Below are 13,564 nucleotides of genomic sequence, written 5' to 3' on the forward strand. Positions count from 1 at the left end.
GTGCTTGTGCAAAGACAATTTAGTATGGATTGGATTGGTATCGGCAGATGCTGAACCCAAGGTATCGGTATCGAATCTGTAATGAAAAAAGTGGATCGGAGCATCCCTACTTCTGAAGAGGTGGCTTAAAGCAATGGTAATTATTACATAAAATGGCCAGCAGGTGGCAGCAGAGTATAAGAGATCAGCCAGGGCCATGTTGCAACAAGCTCTTTTTGACAGTGTTTTCAACAGGAATGTGAATAATGATGAAACTTCGCTATATTCTAATGCTAATTGCTGCAAAACGGAAACTGATACAAATGTACTTTTTTTTCCTGATGAAAATGGACCTTGCAAAATGAGTCAAAATCCAGTAAAACAGCCGGGAGCTAAGGGGGGTTGCTTCAGTGAAAACGGCTGGGAGTAAATGAATACAAAAATGACGAAGCAGCACTGACGGAAGTGAGTTTTCGTCAGTCAGTGCAAGCCGGATTGACAATTGATGCCTGACAGAAAGCCCACTTCTGTCCGTCATTCCTAAAATAGTGGTGACAGAGTGATGATGGATGATTGATCTTTAAAAAAACGACGATTGACTGACCAGCAAAATTTCGTAAAATGCCCACCCCTGGGTAAAAGGTTGTGCGTCTGTATCAGGTTATTTTATTAGAAAAACTAAAAAGATATTTTTTGTGTCAGTCCGACACGTTACTTTATAAGTATTTTTTTCTCTTAAGATTTTCTTTTAAACTGTCAGTATCGTTGGTCCCATCTGGCTGGAGCTCCAATGGATGGCCCATTGAAACGATGGCAGCTTTGTGATAAAACTCACTCAAGTCAAAACAAAGTTACTTTGTAGGCTGCAGCGGTGTCGGCGCAGTCCTCCAGGCTTGAACAGGACACAATGAGGGGAGCGATACACTGCCTTGAGCCGCCTGACAGCTATCGGATCCATAGCTTCAGGTTTCCTTTTCTGGAAGAGCCACTGTAGCAGACTACATGTTAGGTGGAAGGGGCCTATGGACTGTACATATAGAATTTTGTCAGGTTCTTGCTGTCACTTCAAACATGTACCTCCACAATCCTTCCTGTCAAACCCTTAGTGTTTTTACACAAAGGAGCACCGATACACTGACATACATCCTCAAGGCTTTTTCGACAAGCAACATGCATGCTAATTGTGACATGGCCTCACAGTCCACCACAGCTGGAAACTATGCAGGAGACAGTTGATTCCTCGTTGACGCACAGTCCTTCCCAGATGGGAGGAAAAGAGGGGTGATTTAATCTCCAGCTTTTTCCAGTCCGTGTTTTTTCTTAATGCTGGAAGATTGACGAAAACAGTCGTGAGCTTTAATCACCAGTCGTGCCTCGCTTTTAATCCATGTCTAGTCATTTTTTTTTCTATGCCCCGAGTACAGTCCACTTCTCAGGAAATTACTTGCAGCTCTGCAATGATGCAAGTCGTGTTGTTTACTTACAATGGCCACCGTGACTCCACGCGTTAATGTAACATTTGTTCATTTAGACTGGGTTTTTTTTTCATTGCGTACCATCTGCTGACAAGACGTCCTTGTGAGGAAGTTATTCCATGAACAAAAAAGTTATAATCATCTTTTCTTTGACCTGTCTTCCGCAAGTACAATTCCCTCGACAATCTATGTGCGTGCTGCGTATCCCAACGAGAATTTTGCAGAAGTGCAGCTGGTTCTTCAGCGGAGCTATATATATGAGCACACAGTGAGTAAAGCTGTAGCCTCTTTGTCACTGGTGACATCTTAAACCACTGCTGGGCCTGTACAAGACATCCAGACCCAGTTTCACAAGAGTAATAATTGTCACAATCAGGCCTGGCCTTTGGCCCACTTTTTCTTTTGTTATCACAAGCAGAAAGTTCCTGACCCTTTGAACTGCACAGCCAGAAATGGAATGTGAAGACACTCCGCAGGGATGTCTGCCAGTCACAACAGTCACTTGGGCTGGCCAATTATGGAAAAAACATTTTTGATTGATATTGAAATCAAGATTAAGGGACATGATTATGCATTGTTTCAAAACAACAACAAAACAAATTATTCAGCTAGCGACTATACATATACTATACTTACTATATATTACATACTATATATTAAAATAATCGCAATATAAAACAACAAATAAAATAAATAACTGCTGTTCCTGCTGTGCACACTTTGGCCTTTTTGGGGTAGTGTGGTAACCCATTGTATCAAATAGGGGTGTGCCCAAAAAATTGATTCTCATAAGAATCGCGATTCTCATTTAGTATGATTCATAATCGATTTTAAATGTCCCAAAATTGATTTTATTTCAATTATTTTACACTGCCTTGCCCTTGTTTGTGTGTGCCTTTATTGAGAGCACTGTTCATGTTGTACATGAATTGGCCACTGGGTCTCACGTGTTCTGATACACTGTTGCATATGTCGTTCACTAATGTTAAGATGCTTCTTTGTATACATTCCTGAAGCGTTTTGTATGAATAGTCATTCTTTTGCGTGACAAAAGTGTCATGAGTAGCACGCTAATTAGCATTAGCGAGTCAGACTGGAGTAGATCATGACAATTCTTTGCATATCTATAAATTGAAGCAGAAATCATTTTTAATCTAAAATTGTTCTGAATCGAATATCGATTCCGAATCGAATCGCAAAAATCGGAATCAGATCGTGAGACAGTCAAAGATTCCCAGCCCTAGTATCAAATCTAGCCCGTCAATGGAATTTTCTCATGATTGCTAGCAATAAGCTGGCAATGTTTCTAAAACGAAGTTCGTGTTGTATTTCATTATACAATGTATATAATTGCCTGTTATTTTGATGTTCAATGTTGGTTATTCGACTCTATAACGTGGTTCCAGCCTGACCCAAAGTGACAAGTGCACTGTATCAACCAGTCACTTATTTTGGTGGTTTCGTAATTACGCGTCAATGACTTAGCATTTAGCTCCGTCTTTCTTCTAGTTTTTTTTCCCTCCATGATAACAATGCTTCACAGAAGTGTAGCTCATTCGATACCGTGGAGGTGATGATTAGTGAGTGTGCTGTGTTGACACCGGACGGGTAGCTAACTTGTACCTCCGAGATCCTGCATCATATTTGGCTACATTAGCTCGCCAACCAACAATCAGTGTTATGGGCATAAAGAGTTAACGTTGTATGATTTCTGAAACAAAATATTGATGAGCCGTAACATTTGGCAGCTCTGAAATTCCAACTGAAGTGTCAATGAACATTTTAAAGCATGCTTAACTCTTTGACTGCCAGACGTTTTCAGAAAAGGGATGCTGTCAGTGCTAGCCGATTTAAGCATTTTGACTGATCTTTCAAGGTCCACAGAAAATGTTCTGTTTGGACTATGGAAACACATACTACCAAATGAAAGATTGAACTTTCATCTTTCATTAGAAAAAAAAAGTTTGTTTCTACCTTATTCCGTTCTTTAGTAATCAACAATAGAAAATGGTTAGTTTCATCCGATTGCGCTTGTTTTGGACCAAAATACGGAGAAATCAAGCTTTTAGTGAAACGATATTATTTCATGCACTCTAGTGAATTTTACACTTCTTTTTGTCCATGAATGATGCCACAAACACCTAAATAGTGCTTTACTTCTATAAAACACTACCACCAAGAATGAAAAATAGTTTTTTTGATAGCAAAATATGTTTATTTACATTCAACAGTGTAACAATTTGACAACAATTTGGCAAACTATTTACAAATGTGTGCAACTGTGGTGCTATTTACAATTATGTGGATGTTTCAACGACAGTTTTTCTTTTTGTGAAACACTCCCCTGCGTGCAAGGAGACGCAACATGATTTGCACAACATAGTTTCACTGCGATTGCCTCTTCGCGTGCAGAAGCTCCACTTTCTTGCAGGCCGTTTTTTCCAGGGAATAGCAAGTATATACTGCAGTGTGTGTTGCCATCAAGTCTAATATCAGGATCATGCTACGGTTACGTTACGGTGGTGTTACGTCTGGCTTCCTCATGTCCTTCAGTTGCTATACCGGGTGGTAAGAGATGTTCTGATCCATCTTATCCACTCCATTCATGGTGGCATCGTAGTCCAGAACCAGTGTCTTCTCCGTGATCAGACTGTACCCGCTCCTCCGATGAATATGCATTGGACTCGGGGTACTCTTCATTGTCCGACAAAATGTCCGCTTGTGCAGCTACGGCGTTAGCAGCGCTAGCCGGTGAGACTTTATGACGTGAGAATAACGGCCGCGTCCAACTGTGGCGTCCAACTGTGGCGTCAACCTCGGGATTTACCATCATCATCATCATCAATGTGCATTGGTCGATGCTTTTCGACAACTCTCCTTCGCCCGATCGAATACCCGGTCGGTTGTGCTGCGCGTTTTCCGGCGTTAGCAGCGCTAGCCGCGCTAGCCGGTGAGGCTTACTACGTGATCATAACGGTCGCGTCAAGGCTTCCAACTTTGGCGTCAAGCTCGGAGTCATCATCATCGTCGACATTAATGCACATTTTAGTATTGATCGATGCTTTCCGTCTTTGAAAAAAATGCTCAAGCGTGAGCTGCTTGCAACCGGTTGCTTCATCAGCCATTGTTGCATCATCAGCCATTGTCTCCTCAACACTCTAGCTCCGCCACACGTCTTCTACTGACGCCCACGGTGGGCGGCCCACCCAACCTTGTGCAAAGAGAGTCATCGCTGCCATCTAGGGGCCAAAACGAGTCATTTTACTAACTAGATCTGCTTGATACTTTCAGCACAGCTACCCAAGGCTTTCCTCCACCCGTTTCCAAAAAAAACAAAAAAAAACATAGTGAACGTCTTTTAACGTCCTCGGCGCCCTTCCGTAGGTTTTTACTAAACGTTTTATAACGTTTATGGCGGTCAAAGAGTTAAGAGAAGGCCAAATAAGATGTCACTCATTTGCTGCAACAACAACAAAGGTGCATTCAGGGGGCTTTCACTGCGTAAGAATTTGCATACACACACCGCACATTAATCGTTTTTCTTTCATTCTAACATTATGATCATGAGAAGCCAACATTTAAATCATAATGACATTTGTAAGAATTGTTCAGATCTTATTAGTAGTTATGTTTTTGACCGATGCGGCTCATCTACCTTCCTATCAATGAGCACTACAATTCTTAAGAATTAGATTCTTAAGATTCCAACAGTGCCCATCCCCTGCAGTGTGATTGCGATGCAGACATCTAAAAGCCTCTGAAGAAGTAGGTACGAAAAAGATTTGGAGGAGCTTCAAACGTCAACCAGGTACAAAGTCTAGGCACTTAAATCCTCCGCTTACCCGAAAATACAATTTGCAGCTGTTAGACGGAAGTTGCTGGAGAGCGGCTCCATGGAAAAAGGAGTGTAACCAGATGGGCGTATAGCAGCGGGAGGAATTTTTCCATTTGTCTGTCTAAAAGAAGCTTGCTGACTTGTCTCAGTGTGCCTGTCGTATTCAATTGCTTTCCGTAGCAGGCTACGAAATGCCATGCGTTGCGAAGAGAAGCACAATCAATATCAAGTTACACTTCCGTATTGAATGGTTTTATTTAAAATGAGAACAAAAAAACATTGTTAGTGTTGTATTTGGAAAGCCGTGTGCTTAAATGTATATTGCAGGCCTTACGCACCTGAGAGTTCACCCTTGGGGGATGATAATGTGCTCTCAAGGTAGTGATGCGTGTTTAAGAGATTGGGCACGCTCGGCTGCTCGTCGCAGCTCCAAAAGAGGATGCTTCTTATCCATTTCATCAGCGCCGCTGCAGGGCGGATTTTATGACCCAGGCCTCATTACCTCAGCACAAAACGGTAAAATAGGGAAAGTCGTTTTATAATATAGCTTGAAATTGTTCAAGCTGCATCAATACTGTATTACATTTATCAATGAAGTGCGTTCATCACGTTAATAGTTGTATTATCGTCAGAGCAGAAAAATGCAGCTTTTGAAGCATTTTCTTAATGAGGGGAAGGATTTTTTTGTCATATATGTTCTTGATGCATTACATATAAACACATTCATATGACTTCATATTTTCTTTTCTGCACTTATTGAGACTCACCTTGACATTTCTTGATGGCCTTTCTGTCACGTTCAGTCTGAGCACCTGGGAGCTTTTGGTCATCATCTCTTAAGTCTCAACTCTGCGCCCACACCAGATCGTTCCTCTTCTTCCTTTTGTTTGGAGCCGCTTGTCATCTTGAGTCCAGTCTCGCTTGAGTAATGTCTTTTTTAATACTACTCCCTGTTAGCCCTCTTCATTTTTTTGTCCCTATTCACGTGGGTATCAGCATCTTCCAGTGGCCACCCTCATATTTGAACAAAAAAGTGTTGGGATAAAAAGTTCCTCCTTCCTGAAACCCGTGAGGGGTTTACGCTTGCCTGAATCATTTGTTGGGAATGATCAACAAGGAGAAATGGACTCCAGGAACGTTGGTGGTGAAGTTTGAGAAGACTCTCTTGTACAACACCTGTTATGCACCACTGAACTCAAGGAGACCATCTGTGCTTGCTTGCTGTGGGGCCTATGAAAAGGAAGACGAAGCTCTCTCTGTGGCTTTGGAATAATAAACTTGGATGTGTCCTAAAATGTCGTTAGAAGCGAATAGCTGACCCATCACAGGCAATTACACACTTGCCATCTTTGGCAGCTCTGAATTGACACCGTTTCTCATCACAGCTTTAAAACGACTCAGGGAATGTGATTGACTTTAGTGAATAAGAGCCAATCACGTTCACTGTAAGGAGTCATCGCAATGAAACCCTAATTCTAGCGCATGTCCCAGTATACTGTATCGATGTGGATTTGCAGCAGAACATGTGTCCCAGTTTGACCTCCAGCGGAAGCATCATTGCATTTTTCAATAGAGCCACATACTGTAAATACAAGTAGTTGCTTATACCCCCACTGTAATGTTGAAAAGGTTTTGCTCAGAAAATATGAGGCTGTGCAAAATTATGGTGAGAATATGGAATAGAGTTAAGTCTAGTCAAGATGCACATAGGTCAGAAGCATACACACTATGCAGTACATGAAGATGTAGTAGTAAGGGGGGTCCATTTTTCCCACTTTGCCCAATTTGGACTTGCAGCAGGATTTGAAGCAACCATTTTAACCCATTAAGGCCAGGAGCGGATGCCCGCGCTTTTACGGCCAGGGGCGCTCCAGCGTAGGGGTGTGCCAAAAAATCTATTTTCATAAGAATCGCGATTCTCATTTTGTACGATTCAGAATCGATTTGAAATGTCCCAAAATTGATTTGATTTTAATTATTTTATACTGTCTTCCCTTTGTTTGTGTGTGCCTTTATTGGGAGCGCTGTTCATGTTGTACCGGATTTGGCCACTTAGGGGCAGTGTGGTTCCACGCGGTCTGATACACTGTTAAGTTGTAGCCACATTAGAGAGTAGAAGGAAAAAGTCACGATCAAGTTATTCCAATATAAGTTGTTTTGTTTTTTTCAGCGTGAAGCTGTTCTTTTAAGTGTTAAAAGTGCCGCGAGTAGAGCACTAATTAGCATTAGTGAGTCAGACTGGAGTAGATTATTATGATTCCTTTAACATCTATAAATTGAAGCAAAAATCATTGTCAATCAAATCAGTTTGAATTAAAAAATCTTTCTTAATCGAAAATCGATTCTGAATTGAATCGCGCACCCAAAAAAATCTGAATCTAACCGAATCGTGAGACATTCAAAGATTCCCACCCCTACTCCAGCGCTCTTCTACCTTTAAAGCCGGCAGAGCGGATACGTCATTTTGTTTTGTTTTGACAAATTCTTGATCTCTTAGCCGATGAAATGCATCAGAATATGCACGAGAGAGTGACGTGGGCCTCCTAGCATGTCCTGGAATTTTATCCCAGCATTTATGGCTGACGTAGATTCGCGGGAGTTATGAAATAAATGATGCGATTGACGACGGCGCGGGAGGAATTCGAATCAGTGCAACGAGTCAACAGTGACATACCGTTAAGAAATATGTTTGTAGACAATGAGGATGTTGAAAACGTTGTACGACTTTGTAACAGAATGGACGAGGAATAATTAACACTCAATGCCCCGAGGTTATTACAATATGCGCTCCAGTGTTGAAGGTAAAATAACCGCAGTTGATTTTTTTTTTTTAAGAAATATTTAAGGTTTATAATAATACACTTATGTTTGTGTGAATGCCTCAGGTGTAAGCTCTGAAATGTGTTTGGAATTATGTTTCTATCTGCTTCAGGAGCTGAGATATCAATTATTTAGTAGGCATTGACAATATTGTTGAATATATGATTTTCTGAGATTTTAGAGGCATGTTTTGGCAGGCGCTTTAGGCCTTAATGGGTTAAACCCGTTCCAGGAATCCAATGTTTACCCAGCAGCAGTGAATGTACCATCTGGACAAGTGATTTCATTTTTGGTCTAATATTAGTTAGTTTTGAAATACCTTCTCCCACGGATTTAATCTAATTGACTAGAATCTATGGGCGTTTTATCTAAACATGTTCAAGATGAAAAGTTAAAGCAAAACTTTTTCCTTTCCCTGAATGCTGTTGATGTGGCGACGCACCGTTTGCCTAGAAAAATTGAGCTGATTTCTAAAACATGAAACTTTGCACGTTCATCACACCTGATGAAATTATCAATATTTTATTAGTGTTGAAAAACAACAGCTTAGTGCCCCCAAGGACGTTTTAACAAAGCTGTCCTTGTTGGCTATTTCACCAAGCTATATGAGATGTTTGAGGCGTAACAGTAACAAAAAAAAAATAATAATAATCTAAAATCTACCAAGAAGTCTGACATTTTGAATTTTCTTCCAAAATTTCTTCCAAATTTGTCTCGACATTATAGAAACTATGGGTGTTTAAACAAAGTAAAAACAAATGTTTTATATATCTTCGAATGCTGTTGCCATGACGATGAGCTGTTTGCCATGAAAAATGATGATACGTTGATGGTCTAATGGGTTCGGCACACGGGAGGCGACGTTGCTTGCTCTCAATTCATTTCCTATGGAAGCAGGGCGACAAGGCCAAAATCACTTTCCCCCCTCCCCCTGGGCGACACGCGACATTTGTGCATGTGAAATTTCGCGCTCGTACACGTAGACGTGCACGCGTAGGCCTGCGACGCAATACTAGAAAGTTGAAAAATGTTTGTCGCTGTAGCCGGGGGATACAACCAATCAGCGAAGGTTTCATTGGTGAGCCAATGAACGGGGGCGGGGCATGCAGCAAAATGGATGAGCTAATTTTAGCAGTGTTTGACTATCATTTTGTAAAAAAATAAAATAAACTATAATTGTGTATGATACGCAATGATTTCTGTGACGTCAACAAAAATTTGTCTGGTAAGTTTTCTTTACCATTTTTGTAACCGTCAATAATAATAATAAAATTATAAAGGAAATGGGTGGATCGTCATACTGGAATAATGTACTATAGTGAAACTTGTTTACGTGTTTACAATGAAAACGTTTAGATTCCCTCCAATTTAAGCGAGAGCGACGTCTGTTGCTGCCGCCGTCGCGGCTGCTTATCACGTCCCGTGTGTTGAGACATGGAAGGCGACGAGGTACGTATTCCGCTGTCGCTCGTTGCCTCCCGTGTGCCAAGTCCATAAATATGTGATAACACGACTTAGAACACATCATTCATGCCTGGCAGAAAAACAACAACAAAAATACATGTTGAAGGTTTAATGCCGGTTAAAAAAAAAAAGAAGATAAAGAATTCCAATGTGACAGTACCCCAACGTGGCCTGGGCTGCAGCTCTAGTTATTACTGTTACTGTCTTACGAATGTTGACTTGATTACCTCATGTCAATATTTAATCTTCACTGTGACGTACAAGGTGAATTTCCGTGTTTGTTTTGCACACTATCATGGCAATAAACATGATGGCTGTCATGCTCTCGTTTCAGAGCGCTACTACTGGGACAGCAAACTGCGCATTCCCACCGCCAACTACCAGGACATCCTCCATGATGACAAGGCTGCGCTGGCGTGGCTTGTGGCTCTGAGGCGTGTTGGAATCGTGTACCTGAAGGGGGCTCCGGCAGAGCAAGGCCACGTGGCCAGACTCGCCGAGAGAATCGGTTATCTTCGGCTGACGTTCTACGGGTAAGACGCTGCGTGCCTGTCAACGGCCACTAAATGCTCAAATGGTTAGTTTTCCACATGAGCGTGATCTTAAATCAAACCTGATATATTATTTGTAGCTATTTCCCAACCACACGAAAACAATGACAACATTTGTCTTTACAAGTTTGATGGTGAGAAAAATGTGCGTTCTGTCCGCTGCATTGATTTATTGGGGCCCTTCTGAAAAGCTAAGAGCGAGTCCTCTGGCGATTTTTATCTCACTGGAGTTCATCACTTTGGTTTATTACGCGAAGACACAGACGGGAAAGGCGAGCCCAAATCTTTCCAGCTGCTTTAAACCGGAGGAATTACCTGGTGCACTCAGTCAGAACAGAGGTTTGGAGCACGCTGCCTTTTCATTGCCAGAGGATGAGCTCACAGACTTGGAAGTATCGAGCGGTCTTTTTCTCATCGTCACAATATGGGAGCGAATATTACCTCATTAGCACGTGCTTGCTGTTCTCAACGCATCTTAAGAGCAGCCTATAGCCTCACAAGCTCGATTCATAGTACGATTTGATGAAGCGGTCTTAAAAATCATTCAATTCATGGGAACATTTTAAATACAACATTTACAAGGAGGAAATATTTAAAAATAAAATAGATTGTGTTCAGTGGGGAAAATTACGTTTTTATTTACCCAAATAGTTCAAAAATGGACCGGCAATTTTAATACTATGATCGGTTTTCATACCGTCAGGATCTAATGCCAAGAATGCACTGATTTAGAGTATATAATGGGAGCAAAAAAACATCTAAGCAACCACTGAGCAGGCGCATGTCACGACATAGACGACGAGCTAGCTCAGCTGTTTACCTGCCCGCTCTTTTGAGGACAAAAAGGAACACATTGTGGACAAAGAAGACAGATGATTTGAAAGAGGGGAGGTCATTTGTGTCAAGGTTAGAAAAACATCTCTAAACAGAAGAAGAGGTTTACGACACCAACTATTTCCCGCGTACAATTCTGTCCTTTCATCCCTTCCAGGTGGTATTTCACTGAGCGGCGCAGCGAGTGTTGGTATTTGGTCAGGTTTTGTTCAAGGCTGAAAAATATTGCAAAGACGTTGGCCAGACCTTTGCAAACCATTTTTTTTGCTAGCAAAGAAGTGAGATACGGGCTGTCCAAAGTGACCCAATTTAGCCTGCAAGTAACGGCAAACAAACATCCACTGTTGGCTTTTAGATGCCTCCACAATCCATTGCCACACCTGAATGGAATATCGACGAGGGTAATTCCACTTCTACAACTGCTGTTGGCGGATCGCAATCAATTCAATGTCCTGAGAATGAAGGGGCCCGGATGAATGAGAATACAGTGTTCGCGTTTGCTTGCATAGGAAATAAATATACAGAAACGTAGTATAGCTAAAAAATAAAAAATATATATATAATAACTTGGCCTGGTTTCCATAATCACTCTGTGGCGGATTGTAGCATTTTGCTAAAGAGGAAACATTTCAAATTAGTGCTGTCATTATCAAATCTTTTTAAAAATAAATAAATTAAATATATATCATTTTGTTTAGTTGTTGTTAATCCACTAAGGTTGGAATGCAAAGTTGAATTGTGTGGATATATGTACTCATTATTTATTATCTTCTACAAATATGCATTATTAAACACCAACAAAAGAATCCTATGCTAAACGGTTAGCAATCGCGATTAGCAGGAGCGTGCTTTATCATTACCACTTAGGGTAAGCAAACACTAACTACCATTTAGTTCACACATACATCATTATATCTACATTACACATGTAATAGTGTCTTAAAAGTCACTTACGGATGGCGCTTCAACAATAATCATTGGGTAAACGAGTGGAGCCGCTTTTGTTAGCGACAATAACTTCCTGCTCCTGTCTTCTTCTAGAGGAATGTTTAGTACATGAGTGCCCTCTACTGGTTAAGGCAAGAACACCTAAAACCAAGTGGCAGGTTAAATTTGGGATGAATAATTACAGCCCAAGTGCTTTTTTAGGACGTATAGAACTTACTTACACTCAATGTGCTATATTGTCTTGAATAAAAACCCACTAAGTACCAAGTCTGTGAGTGAGTTTTTTTTTTCAAGACAAATAACATCTGCTCGATGGTGCTAACAGAGGAAACAGACAAATCAGATCACACCCACCATTGCAATGGGGTATATGCCACGGAGGAGGCGGGACTTCCCACTTCCTGGTTTTCACATCAACTTTGTTTCCGTTTCCTGTTTGCGACATGTGGGCCGCGTCCCAGTTCTTGCGCGTTCCCGCCGACGGGTGCGGAATGATGACGTTATTATATTTGACTTATATATCGCCGTTTCCGAGAACCGCGTTGCATGGACTCGTGGCATCACGCGCACCGATGAGTGCTCTTGATGGTTTCACGTTCCTATTGCTGTCTTCAGGCATACCTGGCAGGTTGTGGACAAGTACATGGCAAATAACGTGGCCTATACCTCAGGAAATCTCAGCCTCCACACAGACTACCCTGCGTTACACTTCGCCCCTGGAGTGAGTACCTTCGACAGTGACCTGCTTCAATTCGAGGCAGCAGCGAATGGTCGGCGTAGTAAAGTGGGTGCGATCTTTGTGCGCTGGGCGTAGGTGCAGTTCCTGCACTGCATCAGCCAGGCCCAAGAGGGTGGGGACAGCGAGGTGGTGGACGGCTTCCACACGGCCGAGCAGTTGCGGCGCGAAGACCCAGAGGCCTTACGCACGCTCGCCTCGCTCCTGGTGGACTTCACCGACACGGGGACGGACTACTGTGACTTCATGCTGCAGTCCAAGAAGAGCATTATTGAGTGAGTGAGGCGGCTTGTCAAAACACCCCCCCCCCCACACACACACACACGCACGCACGCCTCACTTTTGTGAGATGCTGTACATGAGACAATGCTGTACACCGCAATGAGTTTGAGCGGACAAATTAAAAAGAGCAACACTGCCATCTGCTGGCCGACACTATTAGTGTTGTCACTTGATGAGGTACAGCTTCACAATCTGACGCTGCCAGGATTCATCAAGATAATCGCTTAGCGTTTCATTTGACTGAATGACATCATCAGTTTATTTTTTACACTGTCACAGCGCTGTTTTTTTTTAAATATATATATATATATATAGATATATATATCGTGTAGTAATTACGGAAAAATAATAACTACAATTATTTTGATTGGGATTGAAATAGCAATTAAAAAACGATTATTCATTGAATATTTAAAACAATATTTTTTAGAAAACTCTAAACTATGATCATAGATAGCCTTACGACCATTCACTTTATTCTTGAATACTATTATTTTACTATAACATAACCTTGAAAATACATGAAATTCAAGCCTCTTGCATTTTCATTCTTCATTTTCAAACTTAAGCATTATATTACCCTCTTTATCATATTTATTTTATTTTATGTTATTTTCACAAGTCTGGGGATTTAGTGGGC

General features: G+C 41.5%; 1 protein-coding gene across 1 annotated transcript in view; it reads left to right on the forward strand.

Moving 5' to 3' along the window:
• The window catches only part of bbox1 (butyrobetaine (gamma), 2-oxoglutarate dioxygenase (gamma-butyrobetaine hydroxylase) 1), a 32,946-nt gene that overhangs the window by 17,645 nt on the left and 1,737 nt on the right, over positions 1 to 13,564 (forward strand). The window contains exons 3-5 of the mRNA XM_086071872.1: positions 9,908 to 10,106; positions 12,522 to 12,627; positions 12,721 to 12,917. Coding sequence (XP_085927998.1) covers positions 9,908 to 10,106; positions 12,522 to 12,627; positions 12,721 to 12,917 — 502 coding nt within the window. The remainder of the gene's footprint in view (positions 1 to 9,907; positions 10,107 to 12,521; positions 12,628 to 12,720; positions 12,918 to 13,564) is intronic.

Source organism: Leptonotus elevatus, chromosome 3 (genome assembly GCF_054856555.1).
Source record: "Leptonotus elevatus isolate MCC_2025b chromosome 3, RoL_Lele_1.0, whole genome shotgun sequence".
Lineage (NCBI taxonomy): Eukaryota > Metazoa > Chordata > Actinopteri > Syngnathiformes > Syngnathidae > Leptonotus > Leptonotus elevatus.